General features: G+C 33.9%; 2 protein-coding genes across 4 annotated transcripts; one reads left to right on the top strand and one right to left on the bottom strand.

The window, feature by feature from the left end:
• The first annotated feature begins 2,870 nt into the window (after positions 1–2,870).
• ADF6 (actin depolymerizing factor 6) lies at positions 2,871–5,134 on the top strand. The gene is made up of 3 exons (XM_028059325.2): positions 2,871–3,050; positions 3,207–3,472; positions 4,693–5,134. Exons 1-3 carry the CDS (start codon positions 3,027–3,029, stop codon positions 4,841–4,843), a joined length of 441 nt encoding a protein of 146 aa, XP_027915126.1. The 5' UTR covers positions 2,871–3,026; the 3' UTR covers positions 4,844–5,134.
• Positions 5,135–7,010: 1,876 nt separating this feature from the next.
• On the bottom strand, positions 7,011–10,266 carry LOC114174473 (inorganic phosphate transporter 1-4-like). Of its 3 annotated transcripts, none has more exons than XM_028059316.2 (2): positions 10,141–10,266; positions 7,011–8,929 (listed from the first exon to the last, which is right to left on the bottom strand). In XM_028059316.2, the coding sequence occupies exon 2, from the start codon at positions 8,867–8,869 to the stop codon at positions 7,244–7,246; it is 1,626 nt and encodes a 541-aa protein (XP_027915117.2). In that variant the 5' UTR covers positions 8,870–8,929; positions 10,141–10,266; the 3' UTR covers positions 7,011–7,243. The 3 variants fall into 3 exon arrangements, with proteins under 3 accessions (XP_027915117.2, XP_085528903.1, XP_085528900.1); XM_085672777.1 differs by lacking the exon at positions 10,141–10,266 and adding an exon at positions 9,853–9,872; XM_085672774.1 differs by lacking the exon at positions 10,141–10,266 and adding an exon at positions 9,101–9,459.
• Positions 10,267–12,964: the final 2,698 nt, after the last annotated feature.

Raw genomic sequence — 12,964 nt, 5'->3', positions numbered from 1 at the left:
TAATATTTTTAAGTGATAAAATATTGTTAAATAATATTTTAACAGTTAAGGTGTTTAATTTATTTGTTTAATAAGTTATATAAGTTGATATTTAAATTTTTTACTATTAATTTTATTATAATATTTGGAGAATTAGGTAACATGTAACATCTCATTTAAATAATAACATAATTAAATGAAATCTTACATCGGATAATATAAAGAGCCAAGTTGTGGACTATAAAGTCACTCTCCTTATAGTTATCCAAGATACTTAAAAGGAAATACTAAAGTTCACTACAATGCCTACAACCCAAAAGGAGTAAGAGATAGCCAGTATTCGAAATAAAGCCTTAGGGCAATACAATACACGGGCCTTCGCCCTAAAGAAAAACTCAAAGAGACATGAAGTCCAACACGAGTAGACTGTGCAGTAGAACCATCCCTTCTCTGTTAACCTCGAGTACCTCTCGCATGTGCTCCCATCAATAAATTGATGATCATCGCAACGGTAGAAGAACAACTACAAGGCAATCAAACAAGCAAAAGGGTAAGCTAGAGCCAAAAAGATTTTATCATGCAATCAGATATACTTTCACAGTCCAATATACATACATCATCCAAGCATGTTATGACCTCTCAATCAATACACTAAGACTCGACTCGACTCATCCGGATACATATAATCTAGTCGGATTCAGCGGATGCTCGCACTTGTGGTGGATACCTCTGCTCACCCCCGAGCTATGTGTTACAAGTGTTACAAGTGTTACAATGAATCAATTCCCTCACACACAAGGTTAACCCTTAATGAATTTCAGGCCTCCTGCTACTCTCACCACAGGAGTCAGTCCGCTCTAAGTGAGACTAACGGACTCCTTAGAGTGTCAGGATGCAATCCTTACCTTGAATCCTTACCAAATTATATAGATGGGATACCACCATGCACACCCACTAACAGGGGCCATGGAATTACGTTCCGACCACTGAAGCACGTCCCTGAAATCCCACTTAGAGATTTCAAGGAATTACGCACTGACCACAGACCAATCATGTTCAATCAATCAAGTAATGTATACCATACACAATATCTCATGCCAACCTTTACAACCCATTCTCATTCATAACCAAATGTTGAATCCATACCAACTCATCCTTCCCAAACAGTGAATATATATTTGTATTTCATATCAATACCATGTCTCCTTGATACCAACCATCTCATTTAAATCACATGCCAAGTTCATACCAAACCCATCATCCATAATCCATGAATCACATCACTCATGCATAATCATTTATCACATGTTTTTAATATAACAATTAGATTCAAGCCAGTAATAACCATTCAAGATCAGAGAAACAACCAACCTACAACGATCTTGCGATAAAAATTGCTCTCACTATAGAGCTCTGATTCAAGATCGGACCGATCAAAGTCAAAATCTATGTGTTAAGGATCAACTATTAAAATATCAGCTCGATCCAACTGTTAACGAAGTAGTAACTTTCATTTTACGAAAAGTGTGTAATGCTGTCAACAACACAAATTCAGTGACCTTGCGATAAAAACTGCTCTCACTATAGAGCTCCGATTAAAGATCCGACCGGTCAAAGTCAAGAATTATGTGTTAAGGATCAGCTGTTAAAATTTCAGCTCGATCCAACGGTTAACATAGTATAAATCTTCATTTTACGAAAAGTGTGCAGTGTAGAAAAAGAGTAGTGCCACATCAATCAAACATACTTGCACACCAATACATTTTTATTTGACCAACAACCTCATTCAAGCATCACAACCATACAACAGACCAAAAATCGGCAAAATAACTTTAAAAACATAAACCCTAGCTTCCATTATCTGGAAAGAGCTAGTCAAAACGACCCCGACCCTTAAGCGAATGAGCAAGACAGCTCCAAGAGCATATTTAAGAGCGGAAAATTTCAATACAGAGGAAGCATGAGATTATTACGAGGAACCCTAACGGCAAGTAGGAAGATTAAACTAAAAAAGAAGAGTATGCATCGAAAGTAACTTAAAAGAAATGGGTTGAACTCAATTGAACTTGGATGATCCCCAAACCCTAGTAGAGGAACGTTACTGTTCTAAGAGAAAGGAGGCTATTTTTTTGAAAGTGAGAAGAATGAAAGTGTTTCAACTGGTTTAGGGACTTTGGTTCTTTATGGGTCAGCCCTAAGCTCAACTTATTTGGCGTAGTCCTTTAAAATAAAGGTAGTAAAGTAAGTGGGCCTTACATAACACTTTCATTCCATTCCAATAAGAAAAGAATCGAGTCAATCTATTTTTTTTGTACTACAATAAATATTTAAAATAAATTACAAAAATCAAATTTTCGTAAATGGATCAATCCACGAACTCACCAACTCATGATGAGTCGAATCGAATTATAAAATTTATAATTTAAAAAAAATAAAATAGGATTGAGTTTACCTTTATTTTAGCTCAATCCATAATAAACCAATATAGACAATTCAAACAAAATCCTCGTTACATTTTAAAATAACAATATTTAATGATATTTATTTTATTTTAAAAATAAAATTTTCATATATATTATTATATTATTAAATTAGGTTGTATGTATTTCTATAAGAAGGAGGCAAAAAGTATTATTTCTCCTTTATTTATCATTTATTATACCATTAACTTATTTCCTTTCACCTTATGCAGTCAACCAATTTCCTTGGCCAGTCAACCTAAACTAACAGAAAATGAACGTTTTTTAGTAACTCTTGGCATCCGATAGTTGTCTACGAAAAATAAAAATAAAACAAAATACGCGGCGAAGGGATATGGTGAGCATTGAACACACGTGGGTCCCATGGGCGGTGGAAAATCCTTGTTTTTTTCGCAGATTCACGATCCCCTATTCCACTTTGCGTTGCTACAACGCACCGCCCCAATCATCATAACCTCTTTTATTCACTCAACAATCTTTTCTCTAACTCTTTATAATAATTTCTCTTCACTCCTACCCTTCCATACTTCACTTTCTCCTTCTTCAACTCCAACTTCACTCGTCATCATGTCTTTCAGAGGCCTCAGCAGGGTAACATTTTACATCTTTCACTTTCTTTTTTTCTTTTTTGTTTTTTCTGTCAAGTTTTGGCATGTGAATGTTTGAGTGCGTGTTTGATTTCTAAATTTGATTTCAAAATCAAGTCTTGGTTGAAAGGCTATTGACCCAGATACGTTTAAATTCCAGCCAAATGCTTCATCGGGCATGGGTGTTGCTGATCACAGCAAAAACACCTTCATGGAACTGAAGCAGAAGAAGGTCCATCGTTATGTGATCTTTAAGGTTGATGAGAAGAAAAGGGAGGTTGTGGTTGAGAAGACCGGTGGCCCCGCTGAGAGCTATGATGATTTCGCTGCATCTTTGCCTGAGAATGATTGCAGATATGCTGTCTTTGACTTTGATTTCGTCACTTCTGAGAATTGTCAAAAGAGCAAAATCTTCTTCATTGCATGGTTAGTTTAGTTTCTCTCACTGTTCTGGTTTTATATGTTAAAGAAAAGGATCTCTAACTTTGTCCACAAGTAAAGCTTTGTTACACTAACCATCAAGTTGTTTGTGAGGTATTATACTTGGTATGTTTTTTCTGGTGCAAACAAAGCAAATTCCGCAGCTTATATGATCATATGTTTGGTAGTTTCGAAATAACCATGTCATGCCATGCTATTCTTGTAAGCTCGTGGTAGTATTGCACTGATTAAGTGTCACTCTTTGCTTGTTCTCTGTTGTATTATGGAGCGAAATGTTCTTTGTTTTATTTGTCTTGAGGTTAAATTTCTTGCCTTATTCTTTGGTGGGGCAAAGAATTTGTTGCTCATTAGGCAGCTTGTCTTAGTAAATGTGGTATTTTGAGATTTTTGGTCCTACATCTCTCCTTTTCCAATCTGGATATCAATCTGATACCAATTTCAATGGCATCCTCTGTTAGTTGTATTTAAGTTGCAGATAGATCATTCTTACTGAGTAGAGGTTCTTAAGTTTATACGAAAAATGATATATAAATAATTAATCATAGCAAACATTATCATGCTTGATGCTTTAGTTGAACCATATCAAGAGTAGGTTTCCTGAGTATCATTTTTTTGGTGGGGGTGGGTTGGAATTTGTCTTGCCCATTATCAGAGAATTATAAAACTGGAAGAGGTAAAGCTTTGCGTGTTTTGCTATTATTGCTTTGTTTAGTTACGATTTTCAGAGTTCCCTCATACAAGATTATGCACTTCAAGGAAATGGTAGTATTTTCCATCATCATGTATAGTGGAATAGTTTATTTTTTTCAGTTTCTGGAAGAACCTCTGTCTCTACATATTTACGTAGCTTCTCGGAACAAAAAATGTATAAATGTAAATATCAAATGGACTTTCTAGTTGAACTGATTTAGCACTCTATTTATTGCATCTTTGGAGCTGATAGTCTGTGGAAAGACTTCTTTGTCTCTCTGATCAACCATTATTCATTTCTTGCTTGAGTGGCATCTTGACTCACACTTCCTAGCAGTATATTTTCCATAACTTATTTGAAGTATCTCCCTTTCCTCTTGTGGAGAACAAACTTGGATTGGACTATTTTTGCTCCTGCCTTCATCCATCCTCAACATCATGCTTCTTTATTTACTTTTTCTGTGATTTGGCCAGAAATATCATTCTTAGTTATTCCATTGCATGATATTGGTCAGGTCTCCTTCAACTTCTCGGATCCGTGCCAAGATGCTCTACGCCACAACTAAAGACAGGTTTAGACGTGAGCTAGATGGTGTTCATTATGAAATCCAGGCTACTGACCCCACTGAAATGGATCTTGAAGTGCTGAGAGACCGTGCACATTGAAATGTTTATGTACTTATTCATTTTCTTTTCAGATTCTACTAGGTTTTTACTTTCAATGAATTGCAGAGCCCATCTTGCCACAGAAATATGCCTCCAATAATATGAATCTGAAGGGGGATGGGTTTAAAGCTCTGAGCTGTCATTACTGTAAATCCCCCAATTTACTGGTCCTGTATTATAGAGCGTGACTTTATGATAATGTGGTGGATATACAAGTCTTTGCTTGTAGCTCTAGCAAAGAATCTCTAGAAAGTTTCAAAACTTGCATTTATCAATATTTTCTTCTTAAAATTAACCGTGTTTATGTTTGGTTTTGAGGAAGGGGAGCTAAGAAATACTGTGATGTTTGCTGGGATGAAAGAGAATGAGAGATAATTAAAAAATGTAGAATTCATTGGACTATTTCTGATTATTATTTTCGGTGAACAAACTTTGCGCGGGGAAATGTAGGAGAACTTTGACACAACAAAATTTTATACAAGACATCAACTTAAAATCCTAAGGTTATATTTGATACTGATGAAATACAAACGTTTACAAGACATCAAGACATAACGTAGTAGGCCTTATCTCCTGCAAGGTCATGAAAGAATCACATGCAACGAGCCTATCATAAATGTATAACTTGTTCGTTAGCAAGATGATGGATAAGTGTTGTTCCAGCCAAAGCCAAGTTGAAGGAGATCAATTATAGAGCCTTGCGATATTGTTGTGTTTCTTTCTAGTGAAATTCCATAATACAAGAGTATAAAATTCCTAATATAAACTTGTATCTAAGACTTTCAAAGTGAGTCTTCATCTGCGAGCTTCATTCAAATATATGATTGCAAACTGGTTCAACTTATGCTCAGGAAATAATATTTAGTACTACATATCACTGTTATATATTTTTCCCTGTTATTTGTGTTGGAAAATCATAGAAAAATATAAATAGAAACTCACAGAAAATTTAATGTGGTTCTGAACCTTAAGATTCAACACCTCAAGGTCTATGTCTACAAATACTCAACAAAAATCATTATCAATCACTTCATGATCCAATTTTTCTGACAAAAATTGTAAATTTTTAATGACACACAACTATCTAAACCTATTTATAATATTTTTTCACTGTTCTTAATATGAGACTTCGGTCACTTAAGAACTAACTATTTGTTTTGTTAAGACACACTTATTGAGCTAGACTTAGCTCAGTTGATGAGGGAATCAAGATACTAGTCACGGTCAGTGAGAGTAGGTATTTTTGCGTAGGTAAGGAATGACTTTTTATCTCATGGTGTACTAAGTAACAAAAGGTATTGATTAGTGGTGTTCTGATTTTTTGAAAATAACAACTGTTTTTATCCTATCCAATGTTTTTTAACAAAGCAAAAGGACCCAATAGTCCAGCACAGTTCGTGAAATAAGAATATGATTACGTGAATAGTCTGATACCTGTTAAAATATCAAAATTTTCAGTTTTCGGGTCCCATTGATTATAAAATTATCATCCATGAAATCAGGCTTGGAGCAATGTTGACTAGGAGAAATAAAAATAGTGAATGAAGCTGATGTTAAGCTGTGAAATACAAGGTTTTACACACACAATGAAGTCGGTTTAATGGCTTGGAGTTTTCAACAGAAATATAATATAAAGGTAAAATGTCAGATGTTGTGATGAAGTATGAACTAGTGAGATATAAATAAATTATACAAAAGTTTACCTGTACCTCATGTCCAAAGAAAAGTCTACTGATCATTTAAAGACTGGTTGAAAGCAGTTTCCATGGAAGAATAACTTGATCTGTGTGGACCATAAAGTGATGCGAGAGGTAGACAATTGAAGATAGTAAGTCGGTGAGACTGAAAACGCCAATGCAACTTCCCACTACAACTTTAGCTTTCAAATTTCAATCAGCAATCGTATTTGAAGTGTACAAGTCAAATATGTGCCGTGAATGGACTGGAACTGCAACTAGTAGCATTATGGTCATATTTTTCGTCTACTCACATTGAAAAATAAATAATCTTTATCCGTATTCAACTGTAGTCTTTTTTTTTTTTTAAAGATTTCAATCATACACATGCCTCGTGTAATGCCATCGTTTTCCTTAGAGGTAAGTGAAATTGAAATGTTGAAACAACGAAGTCAAAAGGGAAAAGGAAAATAAAGATGGCATGCAGAACATAGCTGGTCTGTGAAACTGGTTATTGAAAGTTCTATACACCAATACGATTATACATCAAATGTAACTCAAACTTGCCAATATTCTTAAAAGAGATAGACCTAGTTCCTGCTACACGATGTCCAAGCAAAACTTAACAGAAATATTGGTGATGGGCAAGGAAAGCTTTTGTGCTTTCCAAGTCTAATTGAAGCCACTGCTTTATTGTAACAACAACATTATAGATGAAGCTAACCTAAACATACGGAACAGTTTTGTTGTTGTTGTTGTGAGAATGTGATTGTTCTGACTCTTCCCCGCTTCCAACATCCTCTTCATTCTCACCTGACATCTCCTCTAACGATCTTCCCTTTGCCTCAGGAACCAAGAAAGTGAAGAAGAAGCCTAATACGTTAACTACACCTAAGACGATAAGTGCATTCTTCACACCAATACCTGCAGGGTACCCTGCATCAGCTTTGCTTTTGTCCTTGTTTTGTGCCAAGTACAAGAACCCAAAGGAACCAACTATAGCCCCAAGCTTTCCAGATGCTGATGAAATTCCATGACAAGTACTTCGGAATCTAGCAGGGAAAATCTCTGCTGGCACCACAAATGTGGTGGCATTGGGCCCAAAATTTGCAAAGAAAAAGGTCAATGAATACATCACCACAAATCCTATCCGGTTCTCCTTATGAGTCCAGTGGTCATAGGGGATGGCAAGAGCAAACATGAAGACAGTCATGAAGAAGAACCCCATCAATTGGATAGCAAATCTTCCCATCTTGTCAATCAAAGCCACCGTGAACCAGTAGCCAGGAACTGTACTGCACAGAGCAATGAGTGTTTGAGCCCTTGCAATTTTGTAAACCTCCTCAATAGCATTCATGGTTTTGGCTGGAGGTATCCAACCAATTGCACTGAAGATATCCTTCTGGAAAAGATTTTGACTGTAAAATGCAATATCAAGCAAGAACCAAGTGCTTGATGTACCAAGCAGATGCAGTCCATGGCGACTGAGGAACTCTTTTGAGAACAAGCCATATGGCTTGGGCTTTGCCGGATCTTCTCTCTGTGGTTCAGCTTGAATCTCGACCTGCAGAACCTTAGACATATCTGCTGCTGCCTGCTTCATGTTCTTGGCTACTAGAGCAGTGTAACGGGCAGTTTCCGGCATCTTCATCCGCCAGTAGTAAGTCAATGCCGCTGGGAGTGCTCCCACCATCACAATTATCCTCCAAATGTAGTCTGCTTGTACAACTGTTGACCCAACTGGATCAACCTCATATGCTGGAGCAGGATACCAGCTATTGAATGCAGCTGAAATTATAATTGCAAATATACCACCTGCCAAAATGCCAAAACCCTGCATGGCAAACACTGCAGCAATGAAGGCACCGCGAGTCTTCTTGTTAGAATACTCAGACATTATGGTAGCAGAAAGTGGATAGTCTCCACCAATGCCAAACCCAAGCCAGAACCGGAAGAAGCAGAGAGTTGCCATTACAGTTTTTGCACTATGGCCGAATGAAAGTCCGGAAGCGACGGAACATATCACCATCATCATCAGAGTCATGCCATAGACTCTTTTCCTTCCCATCTTATCACCAAGCCATCCAAAGAAAAGTTGACCTGAAAGTGTTCCACAGAAAGCCACACCATTTACAGCAGCTGCAACATTGGGAGGCAACGAACCGGGCTTTGCTGCACCATCAACATGGTAGTATATGCGGCCAAGCAACTTTGTAACAAGGGATACGCAGAATAGATCATATGCATCGGTGAAGAAGCCCATTCCAGCGATGACGATTGCTGTGAAATGGTACCATTGTGTTTTTGCAACATCAAGCGCATTTAGTACCTGAATTTGCTCCTTTGCCATGGCTTTTTCAAGCCAAAATTACAAGGCTATTTCTGTATCTTTATCAAAAGCTTTCCTTCACTGCAGAAGTGGAAACAAGAGTCAGACTTGATCAATCTGTGAGATCATTGATCAAATAAAAGAACTAGGAATTCGATAATAGCTAATCGATTTGAAAAAGTTATCAAATGAAATCAACCAATAGACATACAGTTACATCACCTATTAGTCCACTATGAAAAAGTTGTTTACCTATCACAGTAACTATTGATTACACCACTAGCTGAACCATCCAAATTCATAATTAAGGCTCAGAGGTTGAAATTAGTAGAGAGCCTCTATATAGTGACAAAATATAAGGAAGATAAAGCGTTCTCAATACAAGCAAGTAAGCAAAGTTGTCAAGCTACCGCACTTTTTGTTACACCACAAATTAGAAAACTGGAAGGAACTCCTAATCTCTCACCTAAATCCCAGAATATATGAATATAAAGCAAAAACAAAAGGTAAATAAGGACCTTTTAGCTTCTCTCCCCACTTTTTTTTTTTCTTATAAAATTTCTTCAAAAATTATTATGTTTTGAAATTGTTTCTAAAGAAAAAAGAAAACAGAAACAAATCTTTAGGTAAACAGAAATGTACAAAGCGAGAAACAGTTTCAAATGCGCCCAGATACAAACAAACTTTAAGAAACAGAAAACTGATTATTCATTTTTTTTTTTTAAAAAAAAAGAGGTTACAGATTGGAGATGCTCAAATATCTCTAGAAAGCAAAATTTACGCAAAACTCACCGACCCATGTTCTCAAGAACTAAAAAAATACCGGAAAAGAAATCAGGTTAATTTTTAAATCATCGTAACAAACAATTACCAGACTCCCAGATAAGAATCGAAAAAAAATATAAAAAAATAAGAACAAACGATTTCAAACGGATTAAACCAATCAACCCATGCAAAATAATCGATTTTCATTTGAGAAATTTTCACACCGAATGAAGCCATACATGCAGAAGGTGCGTCTTTTCTAAAGGGTACAGTACCCACAATGTTGGAAATGATCAGAAACAGCTGAAACAAGTATTACAGATCAAGATGAAATCATGAACATGAATGTAAAGTGAAGGAAAGCACATGAAATGGATCTTAACTGTCACAAGAAAAAGAACTAAGGACTCGGGGAAGTTAAGTGATAGTCCCGTGATGCATGCATGAAGTGACACATTAGAAAGATGCATGACAATGCCAAAAAAGAATGCAATTTTAATAATAATATTAAAAAAAAATGGATGTACCTGCAGTGGGAGAAAGTTGTAGAGAGAGATAGAGAAATAGAAAGATTTGATGTGGGGAAAAAATGTGAAGAGAGTGGAAAGAATTTATAGGAAAAGAAGGTTAGAAACCATGACATAAAAGAAACAGTTTCAGAACAAAATATTCCACTCGCATATACCCCTCTTTTTTCGCCCAGTCAAGTCAACCGCTCATGCCTTTTACGACGCCGTTCCTTCCCCGAAGCCCTTGGATCAAATATTTTATAATTACACTGTTTCTTAATTCAAAGTAATTAAAATCCTTTTTTGTTTCTCTTTTATTTATTCACCATTTTAAAATTTCTGATTCATTCTTTATAATATAAGAACGTATTAATTTAATGCTGCTGTCAGATGAAACATTGTCATGAAAAATTAATGACGTGATGTGTTAGTGATGTGTTATCCAAATCATGTGACACCTAAACAATAAGTCAATTCGATGAAAAATACCATATTATTAAATTTTTTTGGATTAAGTATGTTTTTAGTTCCTCAACTTTGGTCTAAAATTGGAATTCGTCTCTAGTCGAAACATTGATAAATTTTTTTGGTCCCTAAACTTAAAAAATGAATGAATATAATCCTTTTAACCCAATTTTGTTAACTCTTTTCTAAGTTTCGAAAGCATTTCTCAATAATTATTGGAGTTGTTTACACCGTTTGACACATTCTCGACTTAATATTTACTGAGATATGCGTTCGAAATGTAAAAAAAAAAATTAACAAAAATTGGGTTAAAAGGACTATATTCATTCATTTTTAAAGTTTAGGGACCAAAATTTATCAAAATTTTAACCAGGGACGAATTCCAATTTTAAGTCAAAGTTCAAGGACTAAAAACATTCTTAACCCTAAATTTTTTTAACAAAAGTGAAATATAGTTGATTTTTTTTTAAAGAACGTAACCAAGTTAAAATAAAAAATATGCTATTAAAAGGAGTTAATAGTATACAAATCGTTTTGCCGATGCCGACATAAAAGGAGTTAATAGTATGCAAAATTAAGCACTTTTTTTTTTATAGTGAATAGTTAATATATACACAATTTTTTTAGTGTCTTTGTTTTCTAATTTTATTTTATTAATATTACTTAAACTAAATTTATCTGTTAACTGTTTTTTTTTTTAATTTACTTATTTTTATAATTAAAAAATTACCTACAAAATAAATAAAATTGTAAAAATTAGTTACATTTAATTTTATAATTATAATAACAATAATAATAATTTTATTATTATAAAAAAAATGACACACATGCCATTTGTTTTTCACTAATAATATAATATAATATGGAGAGTTTTAAAGAATCTTTCTTCTGGTATTTCTGAAAATAAAATAACCCAATTTGGCTTTAAGAAATCGAAATTCCATTCACACAGAACTGATGAAGTATTTTGGTGTTTTAATTTACTTATACGGAAATGGTGAGTTGAATTTGTTGTTAACTCACCAAAACTTATGCTCTGTTTGTTTCAACTCAACTAGTCAAATTCAAACCACTCAAGTTATATGTGGGAATCAATGATCAATTAGTTTTGATTTTTAAATGGCAACAAACATTTTATTAATCATTTTCTTGTTTTGACTTTTAAGAATCATAATGAATGAATTCATAGTACCCATACCTTTTTGTATTACACATCTCTCAATTATGGTCGCTATTAAATTATAATAACTATTTTCTAATGAATTCAACTCCCTGTAATGTAATGTTATACTTCTTTATTTGTACAAACCAACACGTTCACACGTAACGAAAATCATTAATTATTTATTCGATAACTATGTGTAAGTAATACGCTATATCACATGTCACATTAATAGTCTTTAACCCAATATACGAGACAAAACTCATGGATAAAAAAAAAACACGAAACAAAAGATGAGAATAATTTGACAATTTTTCCTAATGCGACTATTATGGTTTAATAAAAAATTTAAATTAAGGGATAAACTATTTTTTATTTAGAATTAGAAAGTATAAGACGTTCAAAAGATAGACAAAACGTTCCGTTACTATCTAAGCTCGTAGGTGAGGGGTTTTTATTCTTTTTAAATATGTTTTTGGTTTAGTGAAATTTGGAACTAGTCCATCTTTATTCATTTAGTCTTTCATCTTTACAAATATATGAATTTAGTTCTCATAACCATTTGTTAAGTTTACCTGACGTCTCAAGCGTATTTCATAATAGTATTTAAATTGTTTACATCGTTTAACCAATTTTTGCTTAAATGCTAGCTCAAATATTATCATAAAACGCGTTTGGAACTTCAAATAAACTTAACAAAATTTGATTATAATGACTAAATTCACGCATTTCTAAATACGAATGACTAAATTGGTCAAAAATTTTGATGAAAGAATAATTTCAAATTTCACTGAAACTTGAGGGATAAAAACATATTTAACTTTTTTTTATGTATATATTTTTAGATAACTTTTATTTTATCTTATATATTTTTAAGTTGAGATATTTATTCTTGAAGTTTTAAAGATGTGTAAATGTATTCCTGAACTTTATTAGGAATATGTGGTTTATCTTTTATTTTTAGACTTAAAATTTAGTGATTTTTGTTAGCACGGAAAAATTAGAAAATATATAAAATTAGCATATTTTAAAAACTTAATAAAGCATTTAATTTAATATTCAAAATACAAACCCACACTCACACACACATTATATATATTACTAACATATATTTCACTTTTAAAACATAATGGATCATTAAACAAATGTCATATATAATTGAGATCACTTTACATTCTTAAATCAAAGAACTAATAATAACTGCATACTACACTC

This window comes from Vigna unguiculata, chromosome 1, assembly GCF_037176805.1.
Source record: "Vigna unguiculata cultivar grain cowpea cultivar isolate G323 ecotype 2 chromosome 1, ASM3717680v1, whole genome shotgun sequence".
NCBI classification, from domain to species: domain Eukaryota; kingdom Viridiplantae; phylum Streptophyta; class Magnoliopsida; order Fabales; family Fabaceae; genus Vigna; species Vigna unguiculata.
This window is presented reverse-complemented; position numbering and strand designations above follow the sequence as displayed.